The following is a 21,711-nucleotide window of genomic DNA, read 5'->3' on the forward strand; positions in this document are numbered from 1 at the left end:
GAAATGAAGGCCTTTTTTGTTCAAAGCGGCTTTCCCAGCTAGATGAATGGGTGTTGGCCAGGTCTATTTTGTTTTAGTTTAGTTTTAAATGTATCTGCTGTTTTAAATGTGTTTATTATACATCACATTGAGACAATGATGTAGAATGCAAATAATAATAACTTACAGAACCACAGAATTGTAGAGCTGGAAGAGACCCCAAGGGTCATCTAGTCCAACCCCCTGCAATGCAGGAATCTCAGCTAAAGCATCCATGACAGATGGCCACCCAACCTCTGCTTATAAACCTCCAAGGAAGGAGAGTCCGCAACCTCCCAAGGGAGCCAGTTCCACTGCCACATAATTTAGAATGAAGGAAGCACCTTAGTTTGGAATTGCCCTCAAATATTATCAGGACGCGGGTGGCGCTGTGGGTTAAACCACAGAACCTAGAGCTTGCCGATCAGAAGGTTGCTGGTTCAAATCCCCATGACGGGGTGAGCTTCGGTTGCTCAGTCCCTGCTCCTGCCAACCTAGCAGTTCGAAAGCACGTCAAAGTGCAAGTAGATAAATAGGTACTGCTCCGGCGGGAAGGTAAACGGCATTTCGTGCGCTGCTCTGGTTCGTCAGAAGCAGCTTAGTCATGCTGGCCACATGACCCAGAAGCTGTATGCCGGCTCCCTCGGCCAGTAAAGTGAGATGAGTGTCGCAACCCCAGAGTCGTCTGCGACTGGACCTAATGGTCAGGGGTCCCTTTAGCTTTACCTTTACAGGGAATGTCTTTACCTGAGGATGTAGCTGGTGCAAGTGATCAGCTCTCCTCCCTTTCCATTCTCCCTTATCGCAAGAACTCGCACCCAAACCCAGCTCAGGTCCTTGCAGAGAAGACGGACTACTGTGTGCCGAATGTGTCTCCCAGAGTCGTGCAGTGAAACTGCAAAAATAAGAAAGGGTTATTCGTTTAAACATAGGCACATAGAACGCCTGGTAACTGGAAGAACAGCAGTCAACTGAGCTGAAATTACGTAGTGCCACTGTTCTATATTGACAAGTTTGCAAAGCAGCTATGTCAACTTAATCCTGAGTCCCAAAGGCCAGCTCAAACAATTAAGCCAGCTGTGGGGAACCTCTGGTCCGTGGACCCAATAAGAATATAAGAAGAGCTCTGCTGGATCAGGGCAATGGCCCATCAAGTCCAACATCCTGTTCTCACAGTGGTCAACCATATGACTAGGAAAACTGCAAGCAGAGCAACAGCATTTCCCAGTAATCGGTATTCAGAAGCATTCTGTGTCCAACAGTGGAGACAGGATCATATAGCCATCAGGATTAGAAAACAATTGATAGCCTTATTTCCCATGACTTTATCTAATCCTCTTTTAAAGCCATTCAAATCTGGCAGAGGCTGGATGGCTACCTATCACAGGTACATTGTCACATGAGATTTGCTGCCAGTATCGAGGCTACCTGACCCTTGCAGTCTCTTAAAATTAAGGCGGCTAGCTGCATAACAACCCTCTTCTACAAAAGTATTGAACATGCAGGCACCCTGGACTCTTTCCCCACCTCTTCTCCAACCACCCTACTCCAAATTCCATTAGTACAGTGGACGCTCGGGTTGCAAAAGTGATCCATGCGGGATACACGTTCGCAACCCGCAGCGGCGCATCTGTACACATGCAGGTTGCGATTTGGCACATCTGCGAATGCGCAAAGCGCAATTTAGCACTTCTGTGCATGCGCGACCGCCAAAACCCGGAAGTAACCCGTTCTGGTACTTCCGGATTTCGGCAGTCTGCAACCCAAAAAAACGCAACCTGAAGCGTTTGTAACCCGAGGTATGTCTGTATATGTCTATAATCTATACAACACCCTGCAAGTTAGGCCAGCTGTTTCAACAAATCATAGATGAGAGCTGAGTCTAAAAAAATAGTGGCCAGCTTGCTTAATACTATGCGGTGAGAGCACTCCAATGGTGCAAGCCTATGGATGTTTACTTAGAAGTAGACCCCAATGTTTTCAGTAGGGTTTACTTCCATAGCGATGTGCATAGGAATGCTCCCATGGTTCTCTGAGTGATGCCATGACTGTTAAAGAGGTGTGGATGCTGCTTCCATCTTCCTAGTCATTCCGTCTCAGGCGCAACACTCACTCAGAGTCCTGTGAATCTCTACAGCTCTTCCAGTATCTTCAGGATGCAGGAGATGGTACCAAGACTGTCCAACTAGCTCTTCCTTTTGATAACCAAGATGGTAAATAATGCTTGAGGGGGAGAAAACAGGGAAGAGTTTAATCAATATGAAATATACTCGGAGTTGAGTGTGGATTTCATGCTCTTTATTCAGCTCATAGTAGCAAGGAATGAATGTTCCCCCCAAATATCTGCTTTATATACATTATTTACACAATGGGCCACACGTGATTGGCTAATTCCAGGATTCTCCTATAGGCCAATCAGGTTGCGGATTCACTTCTACCTGGAGCTGGATTGGGTGGCTTCTGCGGGCCAATCATACTTCTGCATTGTTCTAGGACCAATCAGACTGCTGCATTCTGAATCCTATTGTTCTAGGACCAATCAGACTGCTGCATTTTGGATCCTATTCAACTCAGTACGTAACACAATACTATGGTATCTCCATCATTAAGTGGGAAAGAAAGCACAACAGACAACAACAGAACTTTTGTGGCAAGCAAACACCACTGCCTAGAATAGGATTGCCAACTTATTTGTTTACTGGCCTCTGCTCCTGTGCTTATAAGTGTGATTCTGCCCATGCCCAGCCACCAAAAGCTCTGGCAGTAGTTGGTTTCCATGAAAATCTTCACCTGCTAGTGATTGCAGATCAAAACACAGGAACAGAGGGCAGGTTTTCTTTTCTGGTCATTTGGCAGCTCTGTCCGTTTGTAGAATGCTGTTGCTGTGTGATGCATCTCTCTCCATCACTTCTGACTTTCAGGAACAATTGAAAAACATTTCTTTTACCCCGGTGTTTGATGCCTGGAAACTGCTGCTTCTGGCAACCCTGAAATCAATGGCTGATAGAATGTTTTTAACTGGTCTTATAATGCTTCAAAAAATGTTTTGTTTGTTTTTAAAATTGATGTGCTTGCCACTCTGGGTTCCTTTGGCTTCGGGAGGAAGGGGGGGATATAAATTGAATAAAATACCAAGCTGCTCAAATAGTGGATTTTTCTTACTTGTCAGTCATCTCCACGATCTTCATATCCAGTGTGTGCTGGCTCTGGAATGAGGACTCCTTGGAAGCCCCATCTACATCTTCTGACAGGTGTGTGACAGGAGTACAGAAGGCAACAAAGGTCAAGGCAGGAGAGGAGGAGGTCGACTGCGGGTTGAGCATAAGGAATTTGCCACGCACAGCCATCAAACGGTTCCTTCCATACCTCACCCGAAAGGCCCTCAGAGTGCGCATTTCAGTGATGAACTCAATTTCTGCAGCAATTAAAATATAAATAAATCAGGATGCTTAAAGCTCAGAGGCAGATCATGGTTTGTGAGGGCTGATACTAGGCAGGAACTTGGAGGCGCTCCTCCGATTCCTTTTTGCAATAAGTACACCAATTCAATCTCTGTGTAACCCGATTTTAAATACAGCTCTGTGGTCTAATACAGGGATGGGTGATCTATGGCTATAGATGCTCCTGGACTACAACTCCCATCATACTTTGCTATTGGTCTTGCTAGTTAGGGGTGATGGGAACTCTAGTCCATCAACATCTGGAAGGGCCCACATTCACTCTGCCTAGTCTGACAAGATGAAAGAAAATGACTTGTCACCCAGTTCCGTGTTGTTTGAGAAGATGCATTTTACTCCCAGGTTGCAGTTAGAGCTAAGAACATCTAAAGCAAGAGGAACACGGGTGGTGCTGTGGTCTAAACCACAGAGCCTAGGGCTTGCCAATCGGAAGGTTGGCGGTTCGAATCCCCGTGACGGTGTGAACTCCTGTTGCTTGGTCCCTGCTCCTGCCCACCTAGCAGTCCGAAAGCACATCAAAGTGCAAATAGATAAATAGGCACTGCTCCAGCGGGAAGGTAAATGGCGCTTCCGTGCACTGCTCTGGTTCGCCAGAAGCAGCTTAGTCATGCTGGCCATATGACCCGGAAAAACTGTCTGCAGACAAACGCCGGCTCCCGCAGCCAGTAAAGCGAGATGAGCGCTGCAACCCCGGAGTCGTCCGCGACTGGACTTAATGGTCAGGGGTCCTTTACCTTTACCTTTAAAGCAAGAGTAGACAACCTGTGGCACAGCAGATATTGATGGACTACAACTCCCATAGTCTCTGACATACTGGCTGGGGCTGATGGGAACTAGAGTCCAGGAACATCTGACGTGTTTCCCCAACTCCTGTCCTAAAGGAATAACTTTTCTTGTTTTAACTTTCCAAGTATGCAAGTAATTTGCTGATGCCTTTCTTTGAGTGCCCCAGAAGTGAGGTGGGTCGTGGAGACCAGCTGTGACTGACTGTTTATAGAACTTCCTCCTCAACAAGTCTTCACTGGAACCTTCTTTGTTATTTTTCAGATTCCAGGTTAAGCTTTGGTGTGGTTCACCCAGGGTTTTTAGAAGTGCTGGCTGATTTGAATTGATCTCAGTATTCTGTTGTTCTGTTGTGGCTTTAATGGATGTTTGTTTTTATTGTATTTGTGTGCGACTCTAAACTACCCTGAAATCAATTGATAAAAGGTGGAATATATTTCTTTTTCTAGACAAGAAACAAAGAACAAAAAAAGAAAGGAAACTTTGCTTTTCACATTAAAGGAATATATGAAATCGGACGCTGATGTTTATTTCTTCAGCATACCATGCTAACCAGCTGAGATGATGCCGTGTCACATAAATATTAATTATCCCCCAGCTGCAAAGATCTGTCCTTACCAGTGCCTGGATGCTGCTGGGCAAAACCGAGCTTCTCCTGGACAATCCCACTTGCTGGGCTGTTCAAGAGGTCAAAGATGGAGTCAGTGTGGGCTAAGAGTTCTACCTGCAAGAGGAGCATGAGAAATCATAGCAGCCAATGAATGATGACAGGCAACTTGTTTAACACATAGCTGTGTGCCATGATATTTTTAAAGTGAAACCTTGAGGACTATCAACTTTTGAAGGAGAAGTGTGACCTTAAATATTCTAACAAAAGCTTTAGGAGTTGTAAGTGAAATTGCCTTCTTTGATCTACTTGCACACCATAGTATTTCATGCCACAGACATTTCCCATTGCAAATGTTAGCACGTTTTGCAGGTTGACAAATTTCAGCCCCAATCCTTCTTGCCTCCAGTTGAAAGGATCATAGTGAAAAAGGTTTGGGGAAAAACTCAAATTAGACCTTGGAGAGAGATAGCTAACTGAATTCAACGACAGTACTGCATTAGATTAGACCAGACATAGGCAAACCCGGCCCTCCAGTTGTTTTGGGACTACAACTCCCATCATCCCTAGCTAACAGGACCAGTGGTCAGGGATGATGGGAGTTGTAGTCCCCAAACATCTGGAGGGCCGATGCCTGGATTAGATCAAGCAAGGCAAACTTGACTTCCCCCCCACCTGCGATAGCCTGGACTTACCACAGAAAATCCAAGGAAGTGGGACACATTCTCAGAGATGTGAGCCAGTTTGCCATTTGCACTGAAAGCCAGGATGAACCCCGGGAGGGAAAGCAGCAGTTCTGGGTCTTTCAGTGCAGCGGAAGTTGCGAGATTAGAGGATAGTCCCATCACTTCATGTAAATCTGAGAAAATAAAGAGATAGATTAATTGGTTCTCTGGGTCCACAGAATGAGGCTTCCCATTCATTGGCTAAAGGCTTGCTGCACATCGCCTTCCAGCTCCACAGTCCTATGATTCCAACTTTTCAGCTCCTGCGTCAGACGAGAGAGCGAGAGAGCCCTGATTTGTGCATAAAGAGGTCACAATCTGTTTGCAGTGTGCTATGCACAGGCTCTCTAGCTTCTGCCTCCCTTATGAGGCAGAACGACCCAGAGACTCCCTTCATGTTTTGACACATGGGTAGTGGTGCCACCACCCACCTTTTAATACTTTAGGCCACATACACAATTAAAACACATTACTTTCCCCAAAGTACCCTGGGACTTGTAGTTTGTTAAGGGTGCTGGGAATTGTAGCTCCAATGAGGGATGAACTACGCTTCCCATAATTCTTTGGGGAAGCCGCATGCTTTAGATGCGTTCTAAATGCTTGGTGTGTAGGCAGCCCACTTCTGAATACAGTGGTACCTTTGGTTATGAACTTAATTAATTCCAGAGGTCTGTTCTTAACCTGAAACTGTTCTTAACCTGAGGTACCACTTTAGCTAATGGGGCCTCCCGTTGGTGCGATTTCTGTTCTCATCCTGAGGTAAAGTTCTTAACCTGAGGTACTACTTCCGGGTTAGCAGAGTCTGTAACCTGAAGTGTTTGTAACCCGAGGTACCACTGTACATGGAAGATTCAAATTTGTGGTGCCGCAAAGAGGAAAGGGCAGACTCAGCCCTACCATAAGGCAGTATGAGGTGACTGCCTCAGGCAGCAGCAACCCCCTGGTTGTTCGTCTTATAGCCCCCTGGCCATTTTGCTCTGTTGGACGACGGGAGCTGTATATGCTGGAGAACATGCATTCTTCCCACCCCACAAAAAACCAGCCTGTTGCCTCAGGAGTTGTGGAGGACTATATCCTACCACCAGCATCAAAATTATTCAACTGCCTGACCAAATTGGTTTTTGTATGTGGGATGCCCTCAGAAGCGGTTTAGTCATGCTGGCCACATGACCCGGAAAGCTGTCTGTGGACAAATGCCAGCTCCCTCGGCCTGAAAGCGAGATGAGCGCCACAACCCCATAGTCACCTTGGACTGGGCTTAACCATCCAGGTGTCCTTTACCTTTTTACCTTTACCTGCCCTCATGTCCTTTGCATCAGGCAGCAAAATATTTTGAGTTAGCCTTATGGAAGAGACAGACTTACAGCCCTGTTAACGTGTTCAAAAGAACACGCAAGGGCTTACCCTATACGATGCATCTTTGTATGTTATTTTCACTATTGTGAAATATCATCTCACCCTTTATATACCCGACTGAGCTATACAGGTGAGCAACTCTGAGCAACTCTGCAGGTGAGGGCTTACTGCCGATGCCATCTTATCGGGAGGTCCATTTTGTACAATGTAGGAACGCGCTTACAAGCCCCCCGCCAGACGTTCCTGTTGAATGTGGGGAGTTTGGGGACAGGCGTAACCCAGGCAGACAGAGATGCTGGGGAGGGGGTTGCATGTGTGTGCCTGTTCCCCCTCCCCAGTTTAAGCCCTCATGTGTGCATTCTGTTGAACATACGGATAGGGATTTAGTCTGTTCTTCTTCCATCAGCTCAGTAGCATTAGGCAGGACCGTAGTGTGGGTAAGATTCCCCTAAAGTAAAGCATTGTGGTTCAACTCCAGATTTTTAATTAAAGTACTATTAAAGATTCAGGAGTAAAGTGACGGATGTAATGGGGCATTGCATTAAAATTAAAAGAACAGGGTATTTTCTAACTAAACCTAGACTGGTTTAATATTTAAGTTGCATAGAAGAGCATCAGTATATAGCTCCATCGGTAAGAGCATGACACTAGCAGAATCGTGGGTTTGAGCCTGACGTTGGGCAAAAGATTTCTGCATTGCAGGATGTTGGACTAGAACAGGCTTCCTCGACCTCGGCCCTCCAGATGTTTTTGGCCTGCAACTCCCATGATCCCTAGCTAGCAGGACCAGTGGTCAGGGATGATGGGAACTGTAGTCTCAAAACATCTGGAGGGCCGAGGTTGAGGAAGCCTGGACTAGAATATCCTTGTAGTCCTTTCCAACTCTACAATTCTATGATTATGAGCTAAGCCTAGGTTTCATTTGTAGGCCAGGACAGAGGCCCAGCCCCATTTTTCTTGCAGGTATATTCTGGACGTGGCAATGATGCAATAACAGTGCATTGGTAGCAGATTTATAATGGACTGTCTACACACCATTCCAACTTGTTAGTTGTTCTGCGATGCTTTCCCAGTGTGTATTTATTTATTTAAAGTACTTATATCCCGCTTTCCCCGCCAAGTTGGGTTTCAAGGCAGTTTACAAACTTAAAAAAAAACCTACACTATAAAATACAAAGGAATAAAAACAAACTAAAAACAGTAATCAAAATACATCAAAACACATTTAAAGCCAACAATTTTAAAAACAATTTTGCTGTGTTATCACTCTATAGTAATCCGAAGCAGCACTTTTGCACTATAGTGGAACAAAGGCAAGACACCTCCCCCTTCCCCGCGCCACAAACATCCAGTATAAAAAGTTACAGGGTTTCAGCAGGAAGAAGAGTTTGGATTTGATATCCCACACTGAAGGAGTATCAAAGTGGCTAACATTCTCCTTTCCCTTCCTCCCCCACAACAAACACTCTGTGAGGTGAGTGGGGCTGAGAGACTTCAGAGAAGCGTGACAAGCCCAAGGTCACCCAGCAGCTGCATGTGGAGGAGCGGAGACGCGAACCCGGTTCCCCAGATTACGAATCTACCACTCTTAACCACTACCACACTGGCTCTCACGCAGGAAGTAGTGGGACATATACCAGTTTGAAACAAAGCAGTATGTCTACCCCAAAAATGTTTGCAGGCATGAACAGTACTTAAGATGGGATTGCATAAAGGTAAAGGTAAAGGTACCCCTGCCCGTACGGGCCAGTCTTGACAGACTCTGGGGTTGTGCGCCCATCTCACTTAAGAGGCCAGGGGCCAGCGCTGTCCGGAGACACTTCCAGGTCACGTGGCCAGCGTGACAAAGCTGCATCTGGCGAGCCAGAGCTGCACACGGAAACGCCGTTTACCTTCCCGCTGGTAAGCGGTCCCTATTTATCTACTTGCACCCGGAGGTGCTTTCGAACTGCTAGGTTGGCAGGCGCTGGGACCGAGCAGTGGGAGCGCACCCCGCCGCAGGGATTCGAACCGCCGACCTTTCAATCGGCAAGTCCTAGGCGCTGAGGCTTTAACCCACAGCGCCACCTGCATCTGGGATTGCATACAACCAGCCCAATACCATCTTGAGCACAGATAATAACAAATGCACAATAAAAAGGATGTCTAGAGTCAGGGTGTCACAGAGTTTCTCTGGGTCATTGTAGACCCAGAGCTACTTCCAAAACCATGCTATTTTTTAATGTTACATCTCCAGGAGGGGGCTGGCGGGGGCGTTGGAGGAAGAGGGATCTAATCAAACAAGGTTCTGACTGTATCAAATTTCTCAAGTACATACTGATTGCAATACTTAGCACACAGCCGGTCCTGGAAATTACTTTAAAATGTTTAAGCTGAAGAGGAGGAGTATAGAGCTTACTGTGTGCGTATATCTCCCCCTGTGTTTAATCCACACTTATGGGCAGAAAGGGGGCAATTCATCTGAGCATCTATCTCTCTTTTTTGCATTTTAAAATGTGTGCTACCACACTTTTTTTTAGAAATTTCAGACCATTATGCAATTTCTCGAATAAGGCTAAAAAGTAGAAGGAAAATAAGTACATGTGAAAAGCGGAGGAAGGAGGCAAAAACCCCTACGGTGATAAAATGGCACCAAGTGGAAAGGCAGCGTTTTTCAAAATCAATGTTGAAATTTACGCTAAAAGGCTTTTTAATGTAAGTGCTACGGCATGACTACTTTAATAATTAAAAAGGTGGGAATGTGCAAATTAGGTAAAAGGCACAAATGGCGCAAGAGTGGAAAAGTACGAGCGAAGGTATACCGAAGCATTGAGGCATCGCAATGAGCTCACTTGCTCACTCCGTACAGTATGCCATTGCCCATATCAAAACCACACCTCTTAGGTGAGCTATACCTGTGGAGGTTGTGCCACTGTTGCTAAATGGTGCTGAATGCAGACTGCCTTGACTTAGATGCATAGGCTAAATGTTGTTGTTTTTTGTTGCAGTTGATTCCCCCTTTTCCCCTGTTGTGATCCCAGAGTCCAGCAGCCAAGTCTCCACATCAGAGACTGCAGGCTTTGTAGCCAAGAAGCCAGACCAAGTGTAGGGTGCTCTGGTTGTGCAGCTGATTGAGAGCATGAAATGACAGGCTGAGGAACAAAGCACCCCCAGAAGAACCTCCTGTATCTGTAGGGCCAGAGTGCAGAACCTCACAGGCACCTACCCCAGGGCTTTAGGCATCAAATGCCTCCTCTAAGATCTCAGCAGCCCAGCAGCACAGGGAGCGCACCAGGTGTGAGGCTATGGAATGGAGAAGTGCAAATCTCCAAGGCAGAGTGTTGGCCCTTTAGGAATGTCAGGTTAGTTAGTCACAATGGGGTGGAGCCTGAAAGCAAAGGCATTAAAAGGTTTCATGTGCTCTCAACTATTTTTGGAGCAAGCTGTTCACTTGGAGCTCTCCGTGGTCCTGAGATTTCTGACCAGTCTTGCCTCCTTCTCCATGGATTCTGGTATCAGGCCAGGATGAGAATCGTCCCAGACCTTCCAAAGTTGCTATCCAGCACAGGAAAGATGGTCACTTTTGCACCGATGGAAATTTCTCTCCTGTGCCAAATAGCAATTTTGAGGAAGAGGGTTTTCACTTAGATCATGGTGTAAGAGCAAAGAGTTAAATCCTGATCCTAATCAGGATGCACAGCACACTGAGTTTTCCGGGGGGGAGGGGGGGAGATACACATACCTTTAACTATGTATTTTACACAGAGATGCTTGAGGAATTCAGTTTCTGTGAATCCTGAAGGAAAATAGCCTGCCCTCAGATGTGAGAACAATTATCCTTTCGATTTCACAACGCTCTGAAATTTGTGATAGGTCTCAGCACAAACAAACTTACTAAAATGTGTTTTAAATGCATATTTTAGGACCAAGCCATCTTTAGGCATGTGTGCATTGAGATAAAATACACATATGTATTTAAATAGGAATTTTTGTATGGATTATTAAAAAGAAATTTTGTAGAGTAATGCAGAAATGAGTTGGGAGTGACTCATGCAGAACACATTAAGTGTGAATGCATGCAAAGCTGCCATGGACATGAAATAGACTGATCCATCCATCCCTCGTTAGTGTCACATGCAGTTTGATGAGCAATATTGACACAGGAGCTTACTGCTTAGGGAGGGAGGGTGGCTTTGGCCAATGCAGAGGATGAAATCTGGCTCAAAGCATTCCTTTGTGTTAGGCTTCAGGCTGTCAATATTTTGCAGGAGAGATGCATGTGCATGCTTCAAAATTTACTTTTGTGTAATTAATTTAGATTAAAGTGCTCTGTCACCTTTTCAGAAAATTAATAGTTTTTTGTGATTAGGAAAGTGATGGGGAAATGCGCTGAAAAATAGGGAATGAACATAAGATTAATGGGAAGACATAAAAACACCTAGTAAGCACACTAGAATTAATGCAGGATGAATGTCCAGTGCCATATAACCCCCCTGCATACAAATCAGAATGAACACTCGGAAAACACTGGATGTAGTCTAACCTCCGCATAAGCTTTGTGCAAGCGAATCAGAAGGAAGGCTGACAAAAGAAGTCACCTGGAGCAGCCCTTAGAAACAAAAGAGGCAACAGGAGGGGATTTGGCTGCAGATTTTTTTATTGATGCTTTAATAATATGGGGGGTGGGGTGGGGTTAGAAAGGAGGTGGGGAAGTGTTAAGAAAGGTTCAGTGTTTAAATATCTGCAGCCTGGCTCTTAGGTTTTCCTGGAGCAAGAAATAAGGAATTCAGTGCTTCCCTCTCCTCAATCATTCCCCTTTCTACACTCCAGTGTGGAAATTTAAATTGTGAGCCTTCTGAAAAGGAAGGCATTTCTGTACACTCCCATTGCTCACCTTGAACAGTAGCACAAGACAGACTACCATTTTAACAGAGCAAGCCTACACATGTTTACTCAGGAGAAAATCCTACTATATTCAGTGGAGTTTACTACCAGGTAAAAGACTTGGGACGCGAGTGGCCCTGTGGGTTAAACCACAGAGCCTAGGACTTGCCGATCAGAAGGTCGGCTGTTCGAATCCCCGCGACAGGGTGAGTTCCGGTTGCTCAGTCCCTGCTCCTGCCAACCTAGCAGTTCGAAAGTATGTCAAAGTGCAAGTAGATAAATAGGGTAAACGGTGTTTCCGTGCACTGCTCTGGTTCACCAGAAGCCACTTAGTCATGCTGGCCACATGAACCGGAAGCTGTCTGCGGACAAATGCCAGCTCCCTCACCCAATAAAGCGAGATGAGTGCTGCAACCCCAGAGTCGGCTACGACTGGACCTAATGGTCAGGGGTCCCTTTACCTTTACCTTAAGAGCATACAAGATTGCAGCCAAAGGCTGTGTATATGCTTTTAATTAAAAACACTCCCTGTCAAAGAATCCTAGGAACTGTAGTATGTTTAGGGTGTGAGAACTATAGCTCTGTGATGGGCAAACCACACCTCCCAGGGTTCTGGGGTGAGAAACACACTTCAAATGTTTGGTTTGTACACACCAACATATAACAACAGAATTCTCTACTTGCCTACTCAGAAGTAAGCCCCACTGAGTTCTAAGAGACTTACTCCCAAGTAGGTACGTGTAGGATTTCAGTCAGAATAACTCAGATTGCATTCCCTCAGCACTTGCTTTCCAGCTCGCTACTTAGTCAGTTTCACTAATCAAGGCTATCACAGCAAATTCCTCTCTCCGCAGAAATCCGTCTCCGTGAGGTTGATTTAGGTCTTTGCTGTTTTCTGCCAAGTGAGCTCCTCCTTCTATGTTATAGATTAGAAGAGAACAACATCTTTCAGGCAATACATTGTGCAGAACAGAACATGCCCGTCTTGGAACATAATTACGGAAGAACAATATCAAGGTCATTGCAGCTTCTTTCACTTTATCGTGTGATCTAATGGCACTGCAAAAAATAAACCCAAAAAAGTTTTTTGGTGTGTGTGTGTTTTTTTTTGTAAAAAATGCAGCTAAAGGGCATGTTAGCTCTTGCACTGATCCTCTCAGGGACAATTCAAAAAGAAAAAGGGAAGACAGGAAAATGTATTCAGGTAAAATACACCTTAGAGGAGACCATGATGGATAAAGTGTTCCCATTCATAAAGCCAGCTGCTTGCTCGCTGTATACTTACTCTTTGCTACCTCTCCTATATCTCCTTTAAATAGAAACAAGGGTGCAATTAGACATGACAAGGAAGATCCACAACCAGAATTTCCTAGAGTTCAGCCACCACCCCACTGGTAGTGGTGGAGGGTCAGGTTGGGGCCATGGCGTTTGCAGGGGAAGGTGCTTAACCTTTTCCCCTTATACCGTTTTCCTGATGAAAACTGCAGTTTCCCCTGTGAAGGGAAAACAAGAGAAAATGTACCACTGCAGAATGCATGTACGAACATTTCCAGTCTGAATTCACAGTGGTGGTGTTTATTGTTAACTGATAATAGGGAAACCAGCTTTTCTGTGCTTTAAGATTATTGTTGGCATTTATTGTTTTATACCCTTTAGTTTTATTAATACAGGAGCAGCTGGTATGGAGGGGTCTGGTGTCCTGTGACAGTCCTTGACGCTTCCATGAATGGTGCAGGGGTAAAAGTAGGGGGCGCTCCATAGATGCACTGACAGAGCCAATCAGGTGCATCCACCAATGAGCTTAGGGAGTCCTGACCTCACCACTATCCTGCCCAATCAGGTGCATCCACCAATGAGCTTAGGGAGTCCTGACGTCACCATCACCCTGTCCAATCAGGTGCATCCGCCAATGAGCTTAGGGAGTCCTGACCTCACCACCACCCTGTCCAATCAGGTGCAGCCACCAATGAGCTTAGGGAGTCCTGACCTCGCCACCACCCTGTCCTGCCCCATCTTGGTAGGTGTGAGCAATTACCATGCCCACCCCAGACCCTCCTGTATTAATGGAGCGACTGTTTCAAATGTCTTCTCGTTCTCTGCTCAGATCCCAATCTGATAGAGCATTCTTCAACGTCAACTTCGTTGGACTGGTCACGTTGTTCGGATGCCTGATTATCATCTTCCAAAGCAACTATTCTATTCCCAGCTTAAGAATGGAAAGCGACAACAAAAGAGGTTTAAAGACACTCTCAAGGCAAATCTTTAAAAATGTAGTATAAGCACTGATCACTGGGAAACACTGGCCTGCGAGCGCTCCAGTTGGAGAACAGCCTTTGCCCAAGGTGTCATGGAAGCACGAACTCAGGGTGAAAAGGAGAAACGAGCTAAGAGGAAGGCACACTTGGCAAACCCTCACCGTGATCTACTTCCACCTGGAAATCTATGTCCTCACTGTGGAAGAATTTGTGGATCCAGAATTGGCCTCCACAGTCACTTACGGACTCACTGTTAAGACCGTGTTCATGGAAGACAATCTTGCTCGGCTACGAGTGATCGCCAAAGAAGAAAGAAAAAGGGAGTTATAAATATTTTCATAAAAGGAAGTTCTAAGCCACCCCTCTGAGCAGATGCAAGCAAACAGATGTTAAAACACCACAGGGAGTTATCTTTGGCATAGTGAACATTGGAAAAGACACACGAGGAAGATCGGTACCATCCATTCAAAGCACATTCAACACACATTTAATGCACGTGGCTTCCCTCAAATAATCCTGGGAACTGCAGTTTGTAACGGGTTCTGGGAATTGTAGCTCTGTGAGGGGAAAGTGACAGTTCTAGGCCGCTAGGGAGGATCCGTGTGTTTGAAATAGGTGCTGCATGTGCTTTAAATTGTGTCATATATAACTCAGTCTACTCATCTTCTGGAATAGCTTTTGAATGGGAGCAAGCTTGGAGGCTGGCTGCCGACTCATTACTTACAGACCTGTGATTTCCTAAGATTATTCAATCCAATAGTCACTTCTCCTCACCCCACCCTAAATCAAGGTATCATGTCCTCACCACCTTCGTTGCTGTTTTTCTGAATACATCTTGAGAAAGTAAGGTTGGTGAGAGGGAGGTCAGCACTGTGACCGCTCGCCACACGTGCAAACATTTTACAGCAGGAATGGGCCACCAACTTGTGCTCCAGATGTCACTGAACCACCTCTCCCACAATCCCTGACCACTGGTGGTGCTGGCTGGGGCTGATGGGAGTCCCAACAACATCTGGGCAGCTACAATTTCCCCACCCTTACTGCAGAAAGAGAATGTGTGTCCCTCTCTAGCAACTGCCCAAGCTTTCTTAGGGAGGCCTACATCACACTGGAGAAACCTGTCCACATTAGACTTCCTGTTTGCCGCGGCCATCGGAAAAGAAGTGTGGAATCGCCCTTAGGGGAATTCTGAGCAGTGTGGGTTTTTTTAGAGGTCTCGCAAGGTGGACATGTGAGAAAATGGAAGGGTTTTGGGAACAGATTTATAACAAATTGAAAAAGATATTTAAATACACTTTCCCGAAAAAGCCGGAAGCTTTCTTTCTAGGCTTGATGGGAGAGGAAATAGAAAAAGGTTATTTATGTGTGCTACGACTGCTGCCAGAACTTAGTTAGCCCCAAAATGGAAAGTACCAGAATTACCAACAATACAGTGGCAGACGAAGATGGTTGATTATGTGGAACTAGCAAAACTAACCTGTAGAATCCGAAATGAGAAGGAAGCAAAATTCCAAAAAGATTGGAGTAAATTTATGGAGTACATAAATAATAACTGTAGAAACCTGAAGACTCTGGCAGGACTGAAATAAATCTTACGATGTAGGTAGGATGGGATACAGTTAGAAACTGTGGAAAAGTAACTGACATAAGAAACCTGTTGAAGGGAGGGAAGGAAGTCAATGCTCAGCAGAGTGTGGGGAAAGAATGTGGGTTAATGATTGTTGAACTTTACTGTATTTTGTTTGTTTGTATTAAATGAAACACCAATAAAAAGCATTAAAAAAATAGAAACTTCACCGCATTCTGGGGACATATAAAGTCAGCATTAATCGAAACAATCATTGCAAGAGAGGCTTAATATTCACCTGAGGGGAAAAGCTGCGTCTCTCGTATGTAGAAGCAGACCAGAGCCATGGTATGAAGGTATGAGAGGCGCTCCTTCTCTTCCTCCAAGATGGGCAGAAGGGAGCGCAGGTTCTGCAGCTCAGCGTTGATCTGATCCCGGCGAGCCTTGGAAGCACCTTTAGTTGACCTGATGACCAAGAGTTGCAGGATATGAGACAACTTGGCAGTTTACTCAGCATGGCCCCACAAAGTTCCTACAACACTCCCAACATATGAGACAGTTTGATTCACATGACCACCCCCAATTTTCATACAATAAAGAGGTCTTGTGAAACTGTAGCTCCAATATAAGACTGCAAGTTGATTCTGCCCCCCCCCCCAAAAAAAAACCCTGCAGAGGCCGTGAATTCCCCACAGTTCATGAGGAAGAGGGGTTGACTGTTAAACCACTCTGAGAATTGTAGCTCTGTGAGGGGAATAGGGGTCTCCTAGCAGGTCTCAGCACGCTTAACCAGACTACAGTTCCCAGGCTGCTTCAAATGTATAGTGCAGATGGGATCCTAATCTCCACTGCCATTTTGACTGAGTTAAGCAAAAAATTCACCTCAGTTTTACATGGGTGATATACTTTATGCATAGGGGTAGACACCTGACAACTTGGGTTTTCCTCACTTTCCCATTTTTCCAATCACAAATTCAGTTCTTCACATTTCTGCAGCAATGTATGATTTCCCTCCCCCCCAATATGAATTCACCAGCATTTTTGTATATTTGGCAGTTTGCCCAGGGCAATGCATTATTTTCCCCAAGGCAATGCATTTTTACACATACACACAGTCTCTGCATTTTCATACACATTGGTTGAAGAGCTGCCCTGCCACTTTTAGAGAAGTGTGAAATTTGAAGAAGAGCTATGTTTCCATCTGAGCACTGGTTTGAGAACAAATTAGGTAGCTTCTCGTTCATTTAAAAGCTAATGGAATCAAATTCATCGTAGATCTCTCCTTGTAAGTGCATCCCATGTGGTGCAAGCGGGAATAATCCATTTTAGGAGAAAAGCTTCAGAACTAAGCAAGTTCCCTCTCATACAACCAGTGTTTCACTATATGATGCCCCGAATCGTTCCCCACTGGAAACAACAAATGAGGTAAAATATTATTATGACAACTTTGCCTTTTAAAATTTAGAAGGCAAAGTTGTCAGAAGAATGTTTTACCTCACTTAAGGGGACAAAGAGAATCATTCCTCGCATAGGACCATTTCACAGTGGTGCGAACAGCAACTATTCCAAATGGGTTTATAACTTAAGGCTCAGTGAACGGCACAGTAGGAGACTTTTTCTGAAAATGAAAACTCTCCCCAATGTATATGATTTCTCACTGAAGAGACAATTTCACCAGCATTCAGACACATAATGGGCCCAAAGTGACTGTGCTAAACTGTTCAAGAGAGACCATTTCAGGCCTGTGTGATTCAGGCTTAATTTTCCCTGACATGGTAAATCTCTGTCTTGGATGTTCCACTTCATACTTCAGGTGGACAGAATGCTCCTTTATTAAAAAACAAAACAAAACAAAACAAGAAACCAAAATCCATCCGTAAAGGAAGCCAGGTGCCAGAGAGAAGGATTCTATCCCAGCTTCCTTCTTGACTTGCTACTTTTCTAGGTACTTTTCTATCTGACTTTTAGAAGAGATCTGAAGGGAAGTTTTTAATGTTTTTTTAATGTCTTACTGTGTTTCAAGTTGTCAGAAGCCGCCCAGAGGGGCAGGTGCAACCAAGTTATATGGGTGGCAGTTTATTATTATTATTATTATTATTATTATTATTATTATTATTATTACAATCTGAAGTGATACAGCTCCAGCCTTTTGACTAAGATCAAGTGTGAAGAGATACAGGTTACTCCAGGTTTAACAGTTTGGTAGCAACCAGGCTTCAGAGGAAACTGTTGGACTGAGGGAAAATCACTCATAGTTTGCCAAGCAGTTGGTTTGCATAGGGTTACATAGGACTTTCCAAAAGACAGGGACAGCCTGAGAACTTTTGCTTCCTGAGGCAAAGAACAAGATGGCAGCCCCTCACATTCCATGTACGGAAACTCACTAGACTGGCTGTTGAATCTTATTTCAACAATGGCGATGGGACAGCATCTTCCTACACAGCCTGAGGGCAACAAGCTAGCTTAGGGGGAGCAGGGCAGGTATGGGGCAAACACCACTCTGCTGTATTTCACTGCCACTTCTCACCCCTCAGTATCTGCCACCTGAGGCAACGGCCTCACTCTGCCTAAAGGCAGGGCCGGCCCTAGCAAAAGACAAAGGTGCATACTGGATAAAAAATATTGGAGGGTGTCAAGTGTCCACATCACTGGCAACTAGTATGATACCTTATCACATGGCTGGGCCTTATCAATCCATGTGGGGAATCACTTTCAAATGTTAAGCCCCTCTGTGGAGCTACCGCCACACAAAGGGTTTTTTTGTCACCCATTTCACATCAGGAAGGTGAGGAGGGTGCTAACTTTTAGATCATTCCTTAGGTTGGGCATCTAGAATTCTGCTCATCGATGATGAATTCTTTGGATGGCCTTGAGCAAGTCATTCTCTGTCAGCTTCAGTGCCTTCTGAGTATAAAACAGGAATATTAATGATCATTCTGTGCTGTAAGGTATGAATTATAGGGTGTTTTTCTTAATGCTCTGCACACTTAACAGTGGCAGAGAAAAACTGCATTAGTCACAGTTCTGACTTAACAGCACAACCCACTGCAGGTTTACTCAAAGGTAAGTCCCAGTGCCTTCAGTGGTGTCGATCCCATGTTGTTGCGGCTGCCATCCCAAATGCTATGACAGAGGTTTTTACGTGCAGGAAAGAGAGAAAGCTTTGTTCAAGGCTTACAGCAATACAGGTCAGGCTACAGGTACAGATTGCTACAAACAGAGTCCGAGAACAGCATCAGGAGTCTGAGGCCAGATAATATCTGTGGAGATGTCTCAACAAATGGTCATGCTTCTCCTGCCAGCGATACTCCCTCTGTGAGCCTGGTGTGCTTGAAGGAATATGCTTCTCCAAGGGGCACAGTCTGTTCCCAACAGCAAAGGTGGTACTGAGTTCCTGATGGCAGGATGGAGGCTGAGTTCCCTTGACTCCTCCTCCGTCAGTTGACTTAGGTGGAGCAATGGATGCAATTTTTACCTTTGTAGAGTAGATTAGACCTGCACACCTTTCTGTGTCCTCCAACTAGGCAAATGAATGGTAGAAGGCACCATCTGGGGAACCCCCAAGGGAAGGAGGCTCAGAGCCCAGAGATTGGTGGTGGGACAACATTGAGAGGTCAGAGGGAGAAGACTGGGAAGAGGAGGAGTTGGAAGCTGAAGAGGTAACAGGACTCGGTGAGCTGGGAGACTCTGTGGCAGAGAGAAGTTCAGAATCAGAGGCCGAAGCTGAAGAACTGGATGTGGGAGACCAAGAGTGTCACGGCTAAAAATTGGCCGCTGTTTATTTAATGCTAAAAGAACTAAGTCAGCATGAGTCAGCGGCCTAGAATGACTCATGCAACCTTTCACCAAATGGTACCTGTATATATAGAGTGGTCAGTGTTAGTGTGTGGTGTGGGTTGGTTGGATGGTAAAAAGCTGGTTGCATTTGGTGTATGTAACAGCTGTCAGTCGTGTTTGGAGAAGAAGACTTTTTAAGAATAAAAGCAGCAATACTCTGCAAGAATACTCTTTCTCAAAGACTCTTTTGTGCCAACTAAGGTCTGAGGACTAGGCAAAGGAGTAAAAAGGAGGTCAGAACCTTTTCCTTTTCAAAACACTAACAAAAAGGCAGAGTTGAGTCAGGATAGTGAAGAAGCATGGGTGTCTCCCCCTCCTGCTGCAATGAGATCCCCTCCCCCTGATCTCCCAGAACCAGAAGAGGCATGAAACAGGCAGAGCAGCGAAAGACTGCAAGCAGGTGCAGTCTCTGATTGCTTCGGGAAAATGTCAGAGGAGGAAAGTTAGATGGCTGTAGGAAGGCAAGGACCTTCAGTCTCAGCAACTGCTTCATGGAGGGCAAGATGGAGATGAGTTGCTGTGCTCATTAGACCACGTTTGTGCCACTTCTTCTTGTTGTTTTTTGCTAGCAAAGAGTTAACTCCAACTTGCCGGGTGTGATTTACTGCTGGCTCGCTTCTGACAGCAAGCAAGAGGCATTATCAGAGTTCAAGGACACATTCCAGCCAGGCAAAAACACCCCAGGAGGGTGCAAAGCAGGGCTGGTGAGGGGTGTGACCTGTGGAGAGGGTGTGTGGCTGAAGATGGAAAGACCCAAGTGCCAGAAAGAGAGCTTTGCAGGGCCACATTTGGCCCCTGGGCCTGCAGTTCCCCATGCCTGGCTAAGGAATGGAATGTAGCAGCCTGGATTTCTGCTCAGCCTGAAGTTGGTGCAGAACAGCAACCATATGAAGCAGGGGAACAGATGCAAATGGGGGCAGAAGGACTCCTGTTTTTTCATAGTTGTGCAAAAGAAGGGATTTGAGTATGTGCAGTTTTCATGGAGGGAGAAGTAAAGAAGTACCGTATTATTTGCTCTGTAAGACTCACTTTTTCCCTCCTAAAAAGTAAGGGGAAATGTGTGTGCGTCTTATGGAGCGAATGCAGGCTGTGCGGCTATCCCAGAAGCCAGAACAGCAAGAGGGATTGCAGCTTTCACTGCGCAGCGATCCCTCTTGCTGTTCTGGCTTCTGGGATTCAGAATATTTTTTTTTCTTGTTTTCCTCCTCCAAAAACTAGGTGCGTCTTGTGGTCTGGTGCGTCTTATAGAGCAAAAAATATGGTAGCCTGTGACTATGAAATCAGGGATCTGTGGTCCTCCAGATGTTGACCGCTGATTCCCAGGCTGGCTGGCCAGGGGCACATCTGGAGGGTCGCAGGTGCTTTCCCATCTCAGAAACAAAGATTCTGCCCTCCTTTGTGTCTGACCATCCACAATTCATCCAGAGACAGAAAGCATCCTTTGACTAGGACCATGCTTCAGTTTTGCTTTTTTAAAGAAAGCATTTACTTTTTAGCTGGCTAAACCCTGTTTTCTTTTGTTTGTTTTGCATTACTTCTCTCACTCTTTCTCTTCTCTTCTTTTCTTTTTGCAAAGGAGCCCCAGGGAGAGCTTAGAAAAAGGGTAATCAATAAAGAAACAGCAGCATTAGAGATCAGGAGGGAGAAAAGAGCAGATGGATTCGGGGGGAATTCTGTGCTGCTGAAAGTGGACCATTCAGCATAGAAATTCAATATGCACTTCAGTTATTGTATGTGATGGTTCCCATGACAACCGCCGCGCAGCCATGCGAGGCATTCAGCTGTGCAAAGGGGCTGGAAGCTGGCAGACAGGCGTCAGCGTTCCCATCTCTTGGAGCTGGGAACTTTAAAGAACTGGTGGTGCAGAGTAGACTTATCTCCCCAGGGGCCAGTGCTAAAAAAAAAGGGATAAGCTGCCTTATATCATGCTGGACTATAGGCCCACCTAGCTCAGTATTGTCTTTCCCCCAACCAGGTGCCCCTCAGATGCTGCTGGACTACAACTCCCATCAGCCCCAGCCAGCATGACCAATGGTCAAGAAGGATGGTAGCTGTAGTCCAAAACACCTGGAGGGCACAAGGTTGGCAGGAAGCTAGTCTATGCAGACAGACAGTGGCTCTCCAGTGCTTCAGAAAGGTGTCATGCCAGGGATTGGACCTGGACAGGTACTGTGAGCTATAGAGCCCCTGAGCTATGGCCCTTCCCTCACCACTGTGTTTAAACCAAAGTACAGTGGTACCT

At 45.5% G+C, this 21,711-nt stretch overlaps 1 protein-coding gene across 5 annotated transcripts in view; it reads right to left on the reverse strand.

Annotated features, from left to right (window-relative positions):
• LOC310841819 (neuronal PAS domain-containing protein 4-like) overlaps positions 1 to 21,711 on the reverse strand; it is a 33,704-nt gene that overhangs the window by 5,542 nt on the left and 6,451 nt on the right. For 3 of the 5 annotated variants that reach the window (XM_083733330.1, XM_083733331.1, XM_083733333.1), the window contains 6 exons: positions 15,931 to 16,097; positions 5,562 to 5,725; positions 4,878 to 4,983; positions 3,181 to 3,433; positions 2,132 to 2,241; positions 766 to 913 (listed from right to left, as the gene is read on the reverse strand). In XM_083733330.1, coding sequence (XP_083589456.1) covers positions 766 to 913; positions 2,132 to 2,241; positions 3,181 to 3,433; positions 4,878 to 4,983; positions 5,562 to 5,725; positions 15,931 to 16,097 — 948 coding nt within the window. Of the gene's footprint in view, positions 1 to 765; positions 914 to 2,131; positions 2,242 to 3,180; positions 3,434 to 4,877; positions 4,984 to 5,561; positions 5,726 to 9,841; positions 10,108 to 10,152; positions 10,227 to 15,930; positions 16,098 to 21,711 lie in introns of those variants that run through there. The other 2 variants (XM_083733334.1, XM_083733332.1) reach the window with 2 other exon arrangements.

Source organism: Podarcis gaigeae (genome assembly GCF_964106915.1).
Source record: "Podarcis gaigeae genome assembly, chromosome: 3".
Classification (NCBI taxonomy): domain Eukaryota; kingdom Metazoa; phylum Chordata; class Lepidosauria; order Squamata; family Lacertidae; genus Podarcis; species Podarcis gaigeae.